The sequence below is a fragment of the Centroberyx gerrardi genome, chromosome 2 (genome assembly GCF_048128805.1).
Source record: "Centroberyx gerrardi isolate f3 chromosome 2, fCenGer3.hap1.cur.20231027, whole genome shotgun sequence".
In the NCBI taxonomy this organism is placed as follows: Eukaryota; Metazoa; Chordata; class Actinopteri; order Beryciformes; family Berycidae; genus Centroberyx; species Centroberyx gerrardi.
The window spans coordinates 19,433,371-19,454,091 of NC_135998.1; the positions used below are offsets into that span (position 1 = coordinate 19,433,371).

Genomic DNA, 20,721 nt, shown 5'->3' on the forward strand with positions numbered 1-20,721 from the left:
TAAAGGAGATAACTCTATAAAATTATATGGTGGAGCTTTTTTCATTTGAAAAACAAGTAAATATTGTAATATCCGGTGTACATGCCATATATACAAATAATGATGGTAAGACATACTATTTCAGAGATGTTTGTTTGAAATAAATCAGGAGAGGGTTTTCTAGAAAATAGTTCACAGTAATCATATTTTCAGGCTCATTACAAGTCATCAGTCATTTCACCAACGGTTTGAGAAACATAACATGGTCAAAGCTGTTTGGTTTCAAGAGAAATGTGAGTCATACCATACTACCATGGGCTCTTTTAAAATGAATTTCACACATATCTGGCACAATCACAACAGGGCCTCATTAGTGAGTTGTTTCCAAAAAACTATTCACCCCACATTCATTGGGTAATCGTGGGTGAACAAAAGACCAGCCAGTTTGAATCCAGTTCCAATTTCCAGATAGTGCTAGAGTGTGCAAATGAGTGAAGATTAGTCTACAATCTAATCTGTATTACAAATGGCAGCATAAAAAATATAGCAAAGGGGGTGTGTACTATGTATTTCGATTTAGGTTTGGCTCAGTGCAAGTGTTTTTTTTTTATTTGTTTCCCTGGTGCATTCAAGAAATGCATCATGTCCTTCACTCGCCTACCTTAATCGACCTGTTCTCCCTGGCTCTCCATTCTCTACCTAGCACTTCACCATCATGCATGATTATTCTAGGGACACAGGAATATTTGTTACTATTGTCTGTGGCTTTGACCTTTACATTGGTTGCTTGTTATGTTGGGAATTTAAGCATATTTTACTGTTTCACTCAGCATAAGCCACTCTGGATTTAGAGTGTCAGCTGAAAATGTAAATGCAAATGTAAAATATATCCCTGGTGCTTGCCAAAAACTTGACTGATAATTGCAATGGTCATAATTTTTCAGTACCCAAGGCATTTGTTGGCACTGGTAACTGACAGTAATTGTAATTGAGTACGACTTTATCTGAGTAAAATTACCAAGTAGCACAACGATGCTGAACTCATGATTCTTTGTCAATTCAAACTACCATTCAAATGTTATCCAGCCATCCTTGAAATAGGCTAATGTATCAGGCCCTGCCTGACAGCAATAGTATGGCTAGGGGAGGACTGGTAATGTAGTTTTTACTGAAGCGATTCAGTGATTTCAATCTCATGCGGGTCAACGCTATTCGTGATTATTACAGAGCATGTGTCCCTGCGGGAGTAATACTTAGCAAGCAAATAACCTACTTTTTAGGGTTTTTCAGCAAACTCCCTCAGCCTCTGTAAATTCCACTCCGCATCAATACTGTGATTCATAAATTACAAATACTTGGTATGCATGGTACATGTATTCTGAAATCTGACAGGAATGATACGCCCCCCTTGATCACAGACGTCCAATGTACTAAATTACATTACTAATGTTCTGCAAAATTATTCCCGTCCAGACAGCATTAACCTCATTATTGGCAACTTCAGTTCATTTGATTTGTAGAACTTTGCTTGCCAAACAACTATGGTGGACAAACTAGCACAGAAATGGTCCTTCCAGCAGTACCTGCATTTTTGCTTGGTTCGTGTTTTGTCCACATACTCCTGTAGCTCCAGGTGTAAAGGCCTTAGCATAGCTTGGGGTCGGGGCCCACGATGGACCAGTCTACACATAGCCCTTTCTGCCCCAGTCAGAGGGCATGACTCTGATGCCATGGGGGCAAAGAACAGTTTATCAACTATGTCAAACTTGAATAATGATCAGCTCTGTAGATGTAAGGTTGCAGTGATTCCAGCACAACACATATCATTGATGTAATCATGTAATGCTACACTAAACATTGCTGAGATTAACAGAGATAACAATTTCAAATGAAACTCTCAGCTGCCAGTTTCTCTTTTTCCAAATGATGTCTATATGAAGGCAAAAATCCACAAGTCCTGGTTGTTCATTGAATTACTCCAGTAGAATGCACAATGTCAGCAATGTTGCAGCCAACCTGGACACAATCCAACTGGAAGCTCTATGCAGAGTCCCAGGCCAGCCAAGAATCACATCTGCTCTTCAAGTCCTCCAAAACTTTCCAAAAACCAAATGGTGAACTTCTCCAGAAGCCAGGACAGTCAAGAGTGAATAGTAGAAACTCCCACACAAGAATAGTTCCAATTACATTTCTAGTTCTTACCAAAAAACAATTTGCACTAAAAGTCCACAGTGGTCATGTTTCAGTAATTCAGCTGAATCTATTCAAGTAAGAAGTTGACATGTCAGCAGTTGGATAATGACAGTCAGTCCTCACTACCCGCAATAGAAATGCATCCTTGTCTCTCTTGATCCTCTCCAACCTCTCCTCAGCCGTGACTGCAGGAACCATTGTTCTCCATACCAATGAGGAGCCATGCGTTAACTGCTAAAGAGGAAGTGTCCTGCAGCAAACATTCTGGGTGACAGCAGGGGGACAGTGAGTGACGACAGAGTGACACCAGCACCTCTCAGCATGACCACTGCCCCGGTGAGTGAGAGAGAAAGAGACAGACAGACAGACAGAGAGAGACATCTGCTCAATCGCTAATCCAGTGACCTGCACCTCCTTGGTGGAGAGCACACAAGTGCAGTGAGCAGCCCAGGCTAATCCATCTATCTGCTGACCCTGGCAGAAACATTAGGTCACCAGGAAAGACACACAAGACTGGGCATTACAGGTAGGGACCTACAGGGCAAGAAGAGATAAAATGTCAATAGTGTACATGCATACATTTTCAATTATCATCACTGAAAACTAACAAATGACTGGATAATGACGCAGTGATGTCCACCATTCACTGTCAACTGAATCCTCATTGGAAAGATGTATGAAGATTCTTTAAGTATAACGCAAGACAGGGTTATCACTTCCAAATTATGAAAAATTAAAATGTAGTGGTCAAGATATTGCATTCACATCTAAATGAAACCAATCTTCATTGGATTATTGGGTTACTGAATTGAGAAGGTTGAGAAGGATTATCTGAGTGGATCCCCACCCCCTAAGGACTGAGTTACTATGATTTGCATTAAGGCAAAATCTGACTCTCACCATTCACACTGGTTGCTTCAGTCTTTTTACTCCATACAGCCAAAAGCAGCGTAGTATCCATTCAGAAAAATGTACTTATTATACAAAAAATAGGTAAGCAGAAGGTAATGGAAAAATATATGCTGACAAGCTTACATACTGATCACAAAGACCATCCACAAAACCAGTGACAAAGGTGTTGTGCCATTATCAAACAACAAATCTAGCTGTACTGCTGACACAGATATGATAAAACCATTCAATGCCAAACAAAATGTTGTTCAATTTTGCAATGTTAAATGTTGATCTGGGTTTGATGCATGATCAAATTACACCACTGTGTAAATGCCAGGAGCAAATGGGGTCTTTGGTCCCTCTCCAGTGAAGAGGAGAACCCTCTTTTTTGGCTGTGTTTTACCATAGCTCTGTGTTGGTTATGCGGTTACGGTCAGAGCACACCAGAACACTGCTTTGTTGACAGATAGGTCTCTCTCTCACTCTCTTTCTCTCTCATTCCCAATAGGCTTGGATGTCTTACTGTTGAGATCATAGCCGGAGAGAACCATATCCTCTTTGATCTGACTTAAAAATTGCCTGTCAGTGAAATAGTGAAAAGTCTGCACACCATTTGCAAAAAGAGGACTTAAAAAGATTGTTGTGAGATCATGCTTTGATAAAAAGCTGCAGAGTGCAAAGTGCAGTTGTTTTGGTCTCAGCTGATTTTCCACAGTGCATGAATTCCATTCCAAACAAAAAAAAACGAAAACTAAAACAAAAAATTGGCTTTTGTAAACTCCTGGATTACCATCCATGGGACAAACGTGCAGCCACCAGAGAGCCATAAGCCATAGCACTACTGTACATAATGTCAGATGGTCAGGTTTTGTATGGAAAAAACCTACTCTACTCTTTGGGTCAAATAGATCCACAACACCTAGGCAGTTCCTAATCTCAAATTAAGGAAAATAGGTTTAGGAATCCAGCAGGATTAACACGGGGAAGGTAATTAGTTGAGATGGGTTAGGGTTAGAGTTAGGAGATAGACACTACTTGGCTGACCATATTACCAAATAGAATCCTGGAATACAGTGAGGAATACAAGAGTCATTAATGAGACTGACATCAGACATGTGGCATGCATGATGCATGATGAGCCAGTAAGCTTGCAAACAACCACAAAGGCCTAGACAAGAAAATGTCAACGGGAAGAAATAGTGGCAAAAGGTGAATTTGAAGGAGGGATGGAGAACCCTTGACCTGGAACTGTAGGTGGAGTGTAGATACTCTGCTCGATGTGTTTGGGTACAGGTTTGACGAAATTTCCTCCAAGAAGGCTGCATGGAAATAATAATGAAGTGATATTTTATTGATACTTGTTGGGAAATTCTCTTTTTGCTTGCCCTCGTTTGCAGGGAGGTCAGCACACCTGGTGGTGGTAAGGGTTCAGGGAATTGCTCAAGGACACATAAGTAGGGCAGATGCTTGCTGACACAGGGGCTTGAACCAGAGTCTTCTAGGTGGAGGATAGTCCCCCTATTCACTATGCCACTTTACTACCCCGCACCATCTTGCTGCAGAGTGCTGGTGCAGGAGGGAGAAGAACATCCTGCAGATGTTCCAGGAACAGTGACAGCTAAAAAATGTCTCCAATGTGGAAACTGAGGGACTGAAAATGTCCTGGATGAATATCAAGTAGGGGCTCACCATCTTATAAAGGGAGTAATGCATCAAACATTTCTACAAAAGGAAAGAGCAATAGAGGGCTAATTTCTTCAGAGATCAGGCTTGGGACCTGATAGAAGATAAGAAAAGCAGCAAACTGGAGGTTCCTAAGAAGTAGCTTGAGAAATATGTCAGGCACCAATATGGTGACCCTGGGGCCCACCAAGGACCCTGAATACCTAACCAAAAACTAACAAAAAGCTCTGTAGACCCATTCAAGTGTCAAGACTGTATCAAAAGCTTGGTATCCAGCTACTTAAGATGTGTTTCAGATGTCACAATTGTACAGCCATCTGGCACCAGCTACAGCTGAGAATAGTGCTGGAATGCTCCATTTACCTGTTTGTAGCAACCTTTTAATTCATCCTCATTTGGGCAAAGCAAATGGTAGAAGGTGCTGCCTTCAATCTTGCCAGAAGCTGCATGACTTGCAGAGCCACTGAATGGAATGGGTGAGAATAAACATTAAGCATCCAAGCTTTCCAAGCTCCACAGTCTCTCCATTCAGAAAGGGATCTAAAATTACCAAATTGTCTTCTTTGCTCACACTATTTCTCTGACAAATAGATGGGTAAAACTGGTTTCAAGCAACTTTCAGCAGGCCTGGCAAGAACAGATGAAAGCCATCTACCTGGAAAGTAGAAGGTGTAGTGTTACCAGTTCACCCTGTATATAACAGTTAATGTGGCCCCTGAAAATGTGTGAGGTCAACTCCTTGGCATTCAACAAAATTATCTTAAATGTCAACAATTACATCTGCAAAAAGCAGGCATTTTAGGAGGGAACACCCTGCATCTCTGAAATCCTTCAGCAGGGAAAAAGCCAGACTGGTTGACAATGCCAACAACCAGATCTGAACAAGCCGCAAGTGGAAGGCCTGCAAAGTAGTAGATTAGGCCATTAGCAGCCCTGGCCAACGTTACTCTTTTTTTGGGGGGTATTGGGGAAACACCAAGGCTATGGTACAGAGCCAACAGGAAAGAGAGGGTAGAGCACAAGGCAACAGAGGTAACCAAAATGAAGGATGAAAGGTACATGGTCAAGGCACACACAAAGATGACAGAGGGAAAGCATTTGTAACCAAACCATCAGATTGTCTACTACGTGGAAGACACAAGACAAATTCAGCATCTTAATTAGGTGTACATACGACGCCCTCCTCTGTCCCCACAACTGGCATTAGTGGTATGGCATCCTTTCTGATGCCCTCAACACAAGTCTTCAGCACATCCTATTAGTCTGAATGACAGCTGTGTCCCAAGTGCTGTGCAGGTGGCAGCACTACCTGCCATGTCCTGCAAAAGCTTGGGGGCAAGCAGACAAGCAGGCAAGAAGCAAACAGAGGTTTCCTCCAATCACAACATAATATCCACTTTGTCAGGCAAGAAAGGGCAAGGGCAAAGTCATACCACATTATTAAGATAAGGCGGGAATACTTGTGGCAGAGAACTGGACTATCCCCAAATAGGGATCAGATTTATTGGACTCGCTGCACATTTAATTGAAAATGTGTTTTGTATTTACCTGCAACTGGTTCCTTTCAGTCCAGTTGTAGCAGCCTGTTTTCGCTCAGAGTGCACAAGTGAGAGATTGCTCCATGTGATGAAGGATTGGAAGCATTTGATTGTAATGCCAGGATTGCCCTCCATTGCAGACCAACTCCATCTAAGTCTGACAAAAGACAGCTAAACGTGACTCAAGTCCATCTAAATCTGACAAATGTCATCTAAGTCTGACAAAAGAAACCTGCCGCAAGTCCAGCTAAATCTGACAAAATACATCTACAAATGAAAAAGGTGGCTATGGATGTCCTAATGGTCACTGTAGTAAGGACTGGTGTTATGGGCCTAATATTATGGTGTAGTCTGCTGTAGCAAATTACAACAGACCACACCATAAAATGGTCATCAAGCAGGCCATCCCATGGCAGGACTCAATGGACCAATCGAGATAACACACAATAAAAAAAGAATGAAATGTTTTGATCTGGCAACGGAATGCAAGGAGACAGGACGGAGGCTTAGCATCTATTCAATCAAAGACAGATGCCAAGGCTTTGCAAGTACATAAATCCAGCCTCTTCGTGGGGATGTGAGAGTGACGGGACCAAAGCTGACGCAGGTAACTAAAGAACTGCTGGAGGAAACTTCTGGCTGTTGTTATAGAGAAAGGACAGGAGTTGAGAAGAAAATAAGACCCAAGATCCTGAGTCCAGCTGGGGGTGGTGCTGGGGCCTCTGCTAAACCACCAGGAGATGTTCCAGGAGTGGGAATGAAGCTTCAAGGATTATAGTTCCCAGCTGTTGACCCTGCAGCTCTCCCATGGTCGCTGGTGGAGGCACAGTAGGTAGCAATACCAAGCAGGTAAACACTAAAATGTATGCTCATTATGCTAAGTAGTGACTGACTTTGCTAAGTAGTGACTGACTGAAATTTCTCACAGTCCATGTACCATACTCCAACTTCTGACACCCATGATAGCAATGACCAGGTCTCTCTTGAAAAAGAGATTGCATCTCAATGAGACAACCTGGTAAAATAAAGGTTAAAAAAAAAAAAAAAAAAAAAACCCACCTCATTCTAGAGTAGAGTATGTATAATCAAAAAAGCCAGTACTGTACAGTGTACAGTGAGTACATGTGCAGTGAGTAATTTCACACTGCACATGTGAAAGTCTAGTGCTGAAATTTGTTTCTTTGTCTGCTGCTGTGTATTAAAATAAATGTTATATTTGGTAAATATTTGGTAGTGTGGACTTCACTCTTTTTTGTAACTAACTAATAACTACTTATTTACTTAAATAACAGAACAGATAACCTGAAATTTAATAGCCGGATAACCTGAAATTAAATCAATATTTGCCTGGCCATGAAATATCTAAATTCTTATTTGAACTATTAAGTTACTAAAGATGGCAAATCTGGTCTATGGTAAAAGTCAGAAAACAGTAATTAACATTTGGACCAATCCAAGAATATTTAAGAAATGGCTGAAATGCACTTCAAAGAGAACAAAATGGAGTTTAGACCAGGATCAAGGGGGGGATATGGAAATACAGGCCAAAAATAGTACCTTACACAGAAGAATAATATTTTCCTTTGATGGTTGCTCTCCACATGCTAACACTAAATCAACACAGACTTTCCATATTATCCCTGTGGAGAAGGCTAAACTATAGCTTTCATTTTCAGATGCTGTAGGCAAGCATAGGCATTATAAAATTAAGGCTTGGCTTAAAGAGGGATTTAGGTTGTTTTAGCTGGCGACTTTTCATTTTTGACCCTGAATGTTGTCATGAAGCATAGTGTTTATAATTTTAAAGCAAAAAAATCAAGGAAAGAACTTGGTGAGGTGACAGAGAGCTGACAACTTGAAGGAAACGGACTGAGAGAAGACAGACAAAGCCACAGCTTGAGGAGGGACAGCAGTCAGGTGGGAGTACTGCATTGAATGTTGTGCATTGTGTATTGTGTAACTGCCATTTCTAATTAGCTCAAACCACTGATGTAGAGGGATTACAGACAAACAGTCACAATGTGTCATTCATCACATCATGCTACTGAGCTGTAAAACAGAATACGGAAAAAGGGTGTAGCCTAAAGGAAGTCTGGCGACATGCTTTAGAACCTTGAGCTGTGCAGTTATAAAAGCAGAGGCCAATTTATCAGCAGTTTCCAAAGCAATAAGGATACTTGGGTTTCTCTTTACTTGTATAAAGAGCCCTGATGTGGGAAGCTGTGGGAAGTGACATATCCACTTTTGGGTATAACATTATGTCAGCAATATGAGAAACTACATCATTTGCAATTGCACAGGTAGAGGGTCCAGTGAATAAGAAAAGGAAACATATTTTGGTTCTCAACCAGCTTAATGATCAAGATGAAATGCCTCAATAAATGTATTATAAATGATCATACTGAAATAGTATGCAAAAATATGATATGCACTGTATACGTTTATGTTTTGATTGTGTATTGAGATTTATTTTCATATGACATTTCCCTTGGGGAAAAAAGCAGAGAGAGAGAGTCATTGGGAATAGCTCAACAAGTTCAATAGTTCAACAAGTTAAGAATGCCATTTACAGAGATACAAAAAAGGAAAAGACAGACATACATAACGAGATATTCAGATATATGGGATGTAAATCTTCTTATCTTCTTATATATCTTCTTATGAAACCAGAAGACAAAGGAATTGGGAAGAGAAAGACCTTTGTTTTTTTGATGAGGGTGAAATAAACAGTGCAGAAGATAGCAAGAGAGCTAGTTAATAGAGAAACATCAGAGAAGGACAATAGAACAGGAAGATCCAGAGTGAGAAAAAGACAAATGGAGAAAGACATTTAAAGAAAGGGAAAGCAAAGAGATGACAAGACATAAACAAAAAAGGGTATTAGTCTCTGTGGGAGGATTTTCAGAAATGGACTTTTATTTTTGCCATCTTTGTGGTTGGCGTAAGAATGGATATGTGCGGTACAGTCTGCCATTCTCTCCTCTGATTACCACTCTAATTGGTCTGTTTGGGAGACATTCATACCATAATAGCCTGCCTGTGGTCTATGTTGTATGCTGTTACCATGGCAGCACAGGGTAAATGAGACCTATTGGACAGATTTCAGGAAGTAAGTTAGGAAAGTAGAAGTGAGGTTTGTGCGTAAGCTGAACTTTGTTATGTGTAATAATCAGTGTTGGGATACTGTAATCACATTACTTTTCCCAGTAACGCAGTAGTGTAACGCACCGTCCAAGCACTTGATCAGACAACACCGCCGCATGAAACTGGTAGCGCAAGATTACCGACCACATCCCACAGATGATGCCGAGAATGCTTCAAGCCCTCCTAAAAAGGCAAAGATTGAATTTATCATCCATATCCATACCCTCTGTTGTCATTAATAATTTCTCTCATTGAAATATTTTACTTTGAGCCAGCTTTCGAAGCAAGTATATAAAAAATAGGCTTATGTTGGCCTATTAAATAGACCTGTTGTTTCATCCTGACCACACATATTGGCTATGCCTTGTTCTGTCCAAAGGCAGTAATGCCTTAATGTTTACTTACTTTGCATTAGGCTATTATTTGCTTAATAAGGCACAAAAAGAAAGGAGAAAAAAATGTGTCTGTCAATGTACTCTCCATTGTAGTAAGGATTAGAGGATTAGTATGTTATAGAAAGTAACGTAAAAGTAAAGTAATGAGTAATGTGATTACTTCCTCAGGGAGTAATGAGTAAAGTAATCTCAGAACAATTTAGAGAGAGTAATGAGTAGTTGGTAATGGATTACTTTTTCTGAGTAAACTCCCCAACACTGGTAATAATATGTCCATTGAATGCAAAATGTGAATGGTGAACTTGTCCAACACAGTCTCATAAAATGTAAATGTGAAATCTGAAATGCAGATTACATGTTGTGGACATGAATAATGTGAAGATTACATTCCCCCACTACAAAAAGATTGTGGCAATACTGCAAATTGAATTGTGAAACAATGGTTCAAATTGGACCATTTTTGCGTGTTCATCACGTGAAAAGGTTAGCTACCAGTTAAGTTTAGGCAAGTAAAACAACTTTCGTTATGGATAGGGTTAAGGTTAGGGTTTGGTTTAGGCAACAAAAACGTTGCTTACGGTTAGGGAAAGGTTTTGGTAATGGGTAACTAAGAAATACTTAAGCTAAAAATAAAACTTCACTCACAGTTGAATGAACCTTAGTTGCCGGAGCTGAGGGCAAATCTATACATCCATCCACCACCCCACTGCCACACCCTTAATTTCCACCATGCTATTTCATTGTAAGATTACTGCCTATTTCTAGTCGTGTGCACTTGGTTTTAGAGCGGTCAGTGCAGGAGAAAGGAGCTTTGCTCTGACAGAGCCTCCTGTTGTGAAAATGAAAGTGAAACCTAAAATTCTACAGTTTGCTCAAAACTCGTTTATAACGGTGTTTGCAGGGTGCGAACTACAGGGGAGCCAGGGGGAGCTTGGCTCCCCTTAATAAGACATGAGCTCCCCTGAAAACATGATTTGTGAAATTTTGGGGGGTCTCTAAAATATTGACAATATGCTATTTTTGTCATGCATTTCTATTGTTCTGTATCTTCATCATCATGGATCATGTGTAAAATTAGGCTATTATTGATGTATGATTCATGCATGAGGGTGATTCATCACTAATTCACTTTAATAAAGATACCAGCATGCATGCTTTTCTTGCCATCACCATTGAAGTGTGGCGGCACAATATCAAACTTCACTCACTTTAACTCAAAGATCAGCCGAGAAATTATTGTGCTCATCTGTATGTGATGGGTAACTTTAACCGTTGTTGATGAGGACTCGATCCCTTGTAGGCAGCCTGGCGTGCTCTGTTTTTGATTTAATGCTCATACATTTGTGTGTTTATAGGCTGTTTTGCTGTTTGACCTATCCATGTCTTATTTGTGCCAATAAACTATAGAATATAGTACATCACTCTGCAGAGTATACTGTGCCCTGCTTTAATTGGCCGTATTGTATCATACTGTGATGTTTGGTTTTGATACCCGTGTGGAGGTTTGATAAACAGTAACTTGTCACCTTTTAGTTATTGCAGATGAGTTAAACTGCCCAACACACAGTTAACATGAGTGCAATGCAAAGACTTGCAAATTACCCCTGCCATTGGATTCCACCTAACACACTGCTCTCACTGTAGGTGAGAACAAGTAGCCTAACTAAAAGATGACAGGCTGTGATATACTAAGTCACATATAAGGTGCGTTGTCTGCAGCTGTTTGTTTAGGCAAAACAAACTGCGTGCCACTTTAGTGGTAGATTAGGGTAGTTTACATTAGTAACTCCAGTCTTCTGAGACAGGGTTTCATCTATCTGCTGTAATTTACTGTTTGTAGTCATCTACCTAACCTGTATTCATCCGCCTAATACTTGCATACGAATGCTCAGTGCTCATTATTAAACTGAAATGTAAACCATACAGTTTCTGTAGTAAGTAAACAGTAAAAAGTATACTACAGAGAAATGCTGATATTTAGCACCTTATAGAGCGATAAGACTAAGAAGGAAATCAAACACAAAATGACACACGCACACACACTGAAAGCAAAAGAATGTGGGCTATGTCATTCAAATCAAACTCATGAAAATCTCCTATTTAAAGTCACCAAAATTATCCCCAAAAATGCCTCAAACAAAAATCCAAACCGGCGCCCCTATCTGCCCCCCCCCTCCCACAATAAAGTTTCAACATGCCTGTGGTGGGGAAACATACTCTACACTCTTTTCATGCTGTGAGCATGTATTTGCATTTTAAGACATTGTCAGGATTGTCCTCATCTTGTCTCATGTCTTAGATGGCTAATACATGGACAGTAAAAAAGGACAATATAAAATAAATGGTTTTTTCTCTTTACATATGAATAATCGGCTCTCTGTTCGGCTATGTGTTCTTCTGTCATTGTATATTCTATTTTTATTTTTGTTTTTTTTATTATATGGTCCATTTTTAGAACTGTGTTATCAAGGTGCATTGCTGCTAATCTCTTTATTTTATCTTCGGCTCCATGGTGCTATTTTTTTGTATTTCTTCTTTCATTCTGGGTTCTGTACTTCTCCCTTTGGTGGATTCCTGGTTTAGCTGGGGAACTCTGTGCTCAGAGTACTAATCCAGCCATAATTACAGAGTGCCAAGGCTAGTTGTCAGGGAAACCAAAGAGAAACTCTAGGAATGCTTTTCCCCTTGCCATACATGTCTCTTTCAGTCTTCCTTTCTTCTTTTCTCTAATTCTCCTGAAACATTGCATCTTTTACTCTTTCCTTCTCTCTCTCTCTCTGTTATCTATTGCTGTGTTAATACAGCAGCATCATGTAAGGAGGAATATCACATTACACAAAGACAATTTAGACAATTTTCAGAATTGTAATATTGTCATAATTTCTAGATTTTAAGTGGTTGAGATGACACACACTGGAGGGCGATTGCAGCATTTGGTTTAAACTTCAGCATGTCTGTATTCTTTTCATAAGCAGTCATCTCTGAGATACTGGATAAAGCCTCTCTGAAGAACATTCCAGTGTCAGGCAGTTATCCTTTTACAACCCAGGGACATTTAAGGACAACTCCTTTTGAATGCTCTAAACCTCCAGCTATTATGTGGAGTTATATTTCCCCCAAAACAAATCATGCATAAATCCAAGATTGTGAAATGGTTCAATCATAAAAAACTAATTTGAAAACCCAAAGTCAGTTCTGTAAATCTATAAACAGGATTGTAACCCATTTTACAAATGATATCCTTATGTAACTATTTATACCTCCCCTTCTCTTTTTGCATCTGCGTTTATACATTTACAGATTACTTTTTTTACGTTAAGACTTTTGGCTGTTTGTATCCTCACTCATAAAACACCATTTGTAGGTACACAGCGTTTTCCTGATTCTGACCCAGAAGTAATGTGTTTTTTAATGTGGTTTCCACATTGACATTTTCAAAATAAAAGTTCTGGTTTAACCTAGACATTTTCATTACTACACCAGAAGATGGCAGTAGGCTACAACTTTGTCACATTTGTTTTTATTATTATTATTGTTATTATTTACACGCTTTGTTTTAGTTAGCTTGTCATTTTGGTTTTCTGGGATCAGGCCTAAACTAGGATTGTGTAGTAGCACACATAAATGGATTAAATAAGAAATATATCTTACCTTACCATATTTTCATATATATGTAATCATATATGTCATATATCTAGGATGTGGTAAAATTATAATCTGCTGGTCCTATCCACATCGCAAATTATTATTCAATTCACAGCCTAACTTCAACATCGTATCTAGGGGCCTGTCTCAGAAAGCAAATTCAACATAGTCAGGGTATCTTTGCGATAGCTGGCTTCACAAAACCTAACCTTCCATCCAGCTAAGCTATAAGCACATTCACATAACGGTGAGCTTTTAACAAATAGCCAATCAAATGCAACATGGACAGATCCGGAGCAGCGTTTTTAAAGATAAGAGAAGACTGAGGTCATTGCAGTGGCAAAAGTAGTATGATTTTGCAGGGAAAATTAAATAGAATAGGATAAGCTCACATAGCTACAGAATATAAAAACTATGCAATAAACAATAAAATAAAACAGTAAAAGCAATAAATCAGACTATGAACAATTGTGGGGTTATGTAAACATGCTGCTGACAATTTCAACACATTAGACTGTAGTAGTGGGAAGGATGGAGGAAAAATGGATTACTAAAAAAGAAAAAAACTAAAACTAAAAAATACAAAAAAAATATAAGACCAGAAAATAACACAGTTTCTGCTGCCATGGCTAGAGAGGATTGCAAAGGGAAAATTGCAGATAGCAGAAATGCGTAAATAAATTGGCTTATCACTGCCACATTGTTAAGGCACATTTTATTGATACAGTATTGTGTCATTACATTGAGAATATAAAAAGATTTCATATTCATAAGTTTGCCTCATGTTCCCCAGGGCTGCGGTGATGGAATATGAGTGCAATCTATTGCACCAATCACTCACTTTCTGCTCCACTATCCTCCCCAATGGAAAACAAAGACCAGAATGAGACTTTTACTTTGAAAAAACCCATCAACATCCTTGTGTTATTATTGTGTTATGGTTACTTCCTGTTGAGTTGTAGGCTAAAAGCGCCTTATGAGTTATGTTTCTCTTTTTGCTGAGATATGCCCTCCAAAACTGAGGAATGTAATCATGTGTTTCCAGAGTTGTAAAACACAATCTGTGTCTGTCTTTATAGACATAAATGGTGATTCGTAATCATAAACTGAGGATTGTATCTGCAAAATGTGGGTTGCAATCCAGTTTATAGATTTACAGAACTGAGTTTGGGTTTTTAAATAACTTTTTTATGCTTGAGGCATTCCACAATGTTGAGTTTACATACAATTTGTTTTGAGGGAAATATACCTGATTCAAAGCAAGAGGACTAGATAGTTAGATACCGAATATGTCAAATATGAGATAAAGCTGTGTTTTGCTCTTCTCAGTCATAAAACGGCCACATACAGGAATAAGTCTAACTAAGGGTTCAGCGCAGACATTAACATCTAATTTAATAGAGTAGATATCTGATGTAATGCTTGCACATATAGAAACTTTAAAACGAGTCAAGAATATTTATATAGTCCTTCATCACAGGCATGTCACAAAGGATTTTACAGAGAACGAGCCTACATAGATCTAACTTATCACCAATCAAACACAAACAAAAATGATGTAACACATTATGCAACAAAATAAAACACAAGGAAACAAAACAAAGACACAAAATAACATGTCGGAAAGACATAACAGGCCAATCTATCCTACCTAGCCTAGCCTCGCCCACACTGCACCACCAAACTTAGACAGACAAGGTCAAGTCAGAGAGGGATACCCCACCAGGATGACTGAGCATGCAATAGGTGCCAAGACACAACAATGGGTAAAACGAACAATGACATGAACAATCACAATGAGAAGAAAACAAATGAGACAAGAGAAACATGATGAGGAAGAATGATGGGACTTCGGCCAGCGCAAACGTCCACAAAAACTAGAGCCAGCACCCGCGTCCACTGCCAGGTAAAACCAATGTTTGCAACAGGTGTCTAAAAGAGAGCAAGGACAAACAGACAGCCACACATACACACAGCCTTTCTAAGCATGACCCACACACTTGGAGCAGACATATTCAGCCATGGACACACTCATACAGACAGCAGACAGGCAGTGAGTGTAATGATGCAGACAAACCAAGAGGCAGCCCTAGGTTTCCCAATGACTGGTTCCTCTATTATGCTGTCAAAGCTAAGGTAAACTAAGGTAGCAGAAGAGACCGTGCCAGTCCCACAATACACAGAGCTAGGGTTGGTCATATGACAACGAAAAGCGATAGGTTCTGAGTTTGGATTAGAAGATTTCCAAAGAATTAGCTTCCTTAATCGCAAGAGGAAGATGATTCCAAAGATAGGGAGCTTGGTCAGCGTCAGCCATATTTAATAATCTTTGCTTTGTTGCAAAGGTGGAAAAAGGCTATCTCCGTGATATCCTTGATGTGAGAGTCAAACGAGAGAGTTGGACCAAATGTGACGCCATGATTTTTAACTGTGGGATCCTGGATAATTAGAAAATCCCCAAAGTTTAAAGTGACGTCCGTGACATAAGACCTTTGTGCTTTTGGGCCAGCAACTAACATCTGTTTTGTTGGCATTTAGTAGCAGGAAATTTGATGACATCCCTTTTTTGACAGTAGATAAGCATGTTTCTAGTTTTGCAAGTTGTGATCAGTTGTTATGTATGTAGATTGGAGTATCATAAACATAGAAGTGAAAATTGACGTGATAATTACGGATAATTTCACCAAGAGGTAGCATGTAAATAGAGAATAGCAAAGGGCTGTAATGAACACTACGTGTTCTATCTAAAACGATAAGACTTAAACCATGTAAGTGCGGGGCTGCGGATGCCTGTTGTTCGCTAGGTGGTTTAGAATCATATTATGATTTACTGTATCGAAGGCCACGCTCAAATCAAGTAAAACTAAAGGAAGAGTAGGAATCTGAGGTAAGGTCATTTACCACCTTTGTAAATATGGTCTATGAAACGACCTGAAGCCAGATTGAAATGGTTTGAATAGACCATTCAATAGATAGAACTGATAGATAATCAGTTAATTGGGCAGCTTCTATTCTTTCCAGGACTTCAGATAGAAAGGGAAAATTTTAAATTGTTAATTATTAAATACATTAGGATCAAGGTTAGATTTTTTAAGCAAAGGCTGTGTTTGATTGGAATGGAGAGACAAATAGGTACGCACAAGCTGTAACAGACACACACAGCCCTCATTCTAGAAAGGTTATGTATTGACTTTATCTGTATGTGAAATAGTGGGAATGCTATCACAGAGGGTAGGCCTGGTCATATGATGGAAACAAACAAGTGTGTGACTGTGTGTGTGTGCATGTGTGTGTGTGTGTGTCTGTCTGTCCCAGGGACATGACAACCTTGCAGGGCTTGTGAATGTCAATTCACAACTCAACAGTCATTAACATTCCCAGCAGCCCCTTCTGTGTCACAGTCACTGGGCTTCAAAGGTGGGGGGCTGTAATGTCATAATATTTTTGGTATAGGAAGATGCTGTGTGTTTGTTGACTGTCACCACCCATCATTGAAGCCTGATATCAAGTTATTAGCACCATCAAAAAATAAATATTTGCAATATTTGACATCAGTGCTACTGTCAATTTTGAGAAAATACAATGCCAGATGATCAAAAAAAACAACAACAACAACAACCTTAAATTGAGCTTTGATAGCCAACAACTAATAAATGTAACAAGGTAGAAGTAATTGTAAGTGAATGAGACAGTCCACCTCATGGAAAATCAGGAAATGGAAACTCATGGAAAATAACATATACATCACCTTGTTTTGACTTGTAATTGTAGTGTCCCCCTTGGACTAATCAGTGTATGAGTTATCATGCTTGACAGTGACACATGGACAAACAAATTATGTAAATCCCCCTTTCAGCTAATCAGAGTAATTTTGAAAATGCCGAAATGCAAAAGTGAGATGCATCATTCTCCCAAGATTCACCGAAATCTGATCAGTGGTGTCTGAGATGTGGCCCATGACACATGGACAAACAAACAAACAATGTAGCCCCCCCCCCCCCCCCCTCAGTGTAATTTTGAAAATGTCACAATGCAGTACTAACATTCATCAACCCCCAAGTTGTGTCAAAATCCAATCACCAGAAGAAACCAATCCATAGTACTTCCCCCAATTTCACTGTGGGGGACAATGAAAGATATTAAGTTAATACGGTTTCAAGATGTGCAGATAGCACAATGAAACAGATAGCAGTGAGGCAGAGAGAGAGAATTTGCAGATGAGAGGGAGCGTGGTTGTCTCATAGATGCAAAGTATGCAAAGATAGGGAAGAACTGATAACCCCTTTGACAGATACTGTTATATAGAAATCTATCCACCCCCACACTGCAAAGCAGCCTGCCTGGTGTGTGTGTGTGTGTGTGTGTTGTGAGTGTCGTTCTCTTACATGTGTTCTCTTGAGTTCACTCTATACACATGGTGTGATTCTGTGCCCACATGGCATGTTTAAACTGAAGCCATGTGTAAGTGAGTCCATGTGCCCAATCTGGAGCCACTTCCTAGCCCCAGTCAGCTGAGACACTCCTTGCTATATTCCTCCCATGTCCACATCTTACGTGGCTCCTTTCAGTCTGCACATTCCAGCCACAGCCAGACCAGCAGTTCATTCAGGCTGAGACTCAGTGACCCAAGCCAGGGGTGAGGCTTGGAACAGGGGCTTTGGCTGGTGCTGTGGCTGGATCTTGAGCTTTAATGCAATGAGAACTGGCTGGACAAGTTCCCCTTGCCTAGCTCCTCCTCAGTCAGCCGAGCTCTGAGCTGGCAGCCCCCCCTTTCTCTCCGTTCAGCCGCTCCCTCCCTTTCTCTTCCCTTTTTCCTAACAGCCATCCAAGGACAGGCTGAAAAACTGACCCCCTGTTTCGCGATGTCCCCCCTAGGGTCCTACCTCGAGTGGAGCCTCTTGCTGGCCAGATCCTGGTCCACACCGTTAGCAGCCGACTGAGCCATAGAAGTGCTGCTAATCTGCCTGCTTCCTTGCCTGCTTCCTCCTGCTTTGGGGCCCCTTCACAAATATTTCCTTCTCTAGCTGCTACCCACGCCTTCTTGTGTCGCTCAGCTGCTTATTTCTCTCCTCTCTCTCTCTCTCTCTCCCTCTTCTTTCCTCATTCAGCACAGCAATGGCAGCTGCTGAGGAAGTGAGGTATTGTGCAAACAAACCATAAAAAGACAAACCCCTCCCCCGAAGTTACGTCACAGGCTGGGGAGTAGTATATGTGTGTGAGTGACAATGAGCATGCTTGCGCTAGCTGGTGAGACAAAAGGGTAAATTGTATTTTTCACATGTGAAAACACACAAAGATATTATCATATATATCATTATTTTCTCACTTTTTCATTGCTCATCCTACAACTCACATCCTACAATATGTCTTTTACAAAATTAAAGTTTTCTGTTTTTAAGAACATTCTTCCACAGCCAAATATTTAATGTCTCAAATTATATTGGTCTCTTGAGACCAACTCAAGAGGTTGGGGGGGTAGTGAGTAGGGAGGCTGTCCTTCAACTGGAATGACCCTGATTCAAGCCCCCCGGACACTTGTGAGATGTGAGTGTCTTTGACACTGAATTGAGAGGTGCCTTTGTGTTGCTGACCCTGCACACTATGGTGCACTTTCCTCAATCACAGTTATACAAGGTCCATGCCTAAACAATTTGTTTTTGGAAAAGGTATATTTTTTCAATTAAATGGTATTTCCCTAGTATAATGTTATGTTGTATAGCTTCAGTGCCAGTCCACAATAAAACTCAAAGTTATATTAATTTTGATTTCCAAACTCCTTTCCAAACTGATGTGACTCCAATACCTTTATGTTGGCTGAGCTTATGTTAACAGCGACTTGTAAAATGTTACTTTAAACTTGTATGGTTTTGTCAATGTGAGTGAAAGTGTAAAGTAAAGTGTATAGTAAAAGTCCTGCCCTGACTGATAGACGGGCATATGGACCCATGATGGGAATACAATTACTTGTCAACTCAAGAGGGCAACATAGTTGGAGATTTTTTGGAATCCTGGTCCTCGAGACCCAGAGAACTGGTGGTTTTCTATCTTACTAGCTACTTAATTGCATTCACCTGGCATCTCAGAGGTAAAATAGACCCTGATGGCTAGAATGAAAACCAGCAGCAGAGTTCCCACAGGACCAGGATTGAGAACCTCTGCCCTAAATGTATCTAAAAGAAACTGTGCTGACATAAAACGTGTCAGATGGGGGGGTTACACACATGTGGCAAGTTTCAGTCTGTGTCTGCTCTGTACCTGAAATTCAATGAATCACCACACACACTGGGAGCAAATCCGGGGATGTGTGGTTCATGTAGCCTAATACAAATGACGGTGCACAAGTCGGTAATTGTGTGAAACACCAGTCAATCTAGACAGGGTTAAAATGACCCAAAGACGTCAAAGTTCACACAATACAGTAGGTAGGTAATTTCAGCCAGATTTTTTATCGGGATAACCGGAAAAAATCACTGACAATTAATGTTGGGCTACTAGAGGAGGTCTGGTATTCACTCCGGTTTCGCGCAAAATCGAAGCGAACTTTTGAAAAGTTTACAACTTAAAAATGTGAATCAGGTGCGTTTCCATTAACGGCTTTTAAGCGAATAAGTAGGTTTGCATGTGAGGTGAAAACAGCAACACAGCTGGCCCGCTTGTGTGGCTATTTGTTTATATCATTACGTCTCAAGGAAATCTCCACATAGGACACGTTAGTTTCAGGATTGGTTATAGGGTTTCACTAACCATCTATGGTTAACTGTGGGAGTATGAGGCTTGTGCATGTGCGTACCATTCCAAGATTTTGGGGATTTACAAAGGGGGAATTGAGAGCCGGTGTGAATATGCACGGTTTTATCAATCGCTTATTTTTGTCTGTACGTACTTTTCCTCTTTTGTGTGCGTGTAAACTTTTAGTGGGGAATATACACACACTTTTATAAATGAGGCCCCAGGACAGAACCACTGGTTTAGGAGATTTTTCACTGACTGAGGCAAAGAGAATACTTAAGTGTATTGTTCAGGGAGACTCAGACATAGAATTATCAGATGATGGTGATCAGGAGGAAGAATTTGAGGGAGAGGAGAGCTCAAAGGAGGTGGCTTCAGCTGAGGAAGGGCAAGATTTTTTTTCTCGTCATCCCCTTCGGGTTAAAAAATAACATGCATTGTTCTAAGGTATATTTACCGTACAACAACAAAAACACTTGTCATGTGGTTTACAAACGTGTGCAAGGAGGTACGAACACGGC

At 40.1% G+C, this 20,721-nt stretch overlaps 1 protein-coding gene across 3 annotated transcripts in view; it reads right to left on the minus strand.

The window, feature by feature from the left end:
• The window catches only part of gpsm1b (G protein signaling modulator 1b), a 40,239-nt gene extending 21,668 nt beyond the window's left edge, over positions 1–18,571 (minus strand). For all 3 annotated transcript variants that reach the window (XM_071900890.2, XM_071900891.2, XM_071900889.2), the window contains exon 1: positions 18,355–18,571. In XM_071900890.2, coding sequence (XP_071756991.1) covers positions 18,355–18,416 — 62 coding nt within the window. In that variant the 5' untranslated portion in view covers positions 18,417–18,571. The remainder of the gene's footprint in view (positions 1–18,354) is intronic.
• Between the last annotated feature and the right edge of the window lie 2,150 nt (positions 18,572–20,721).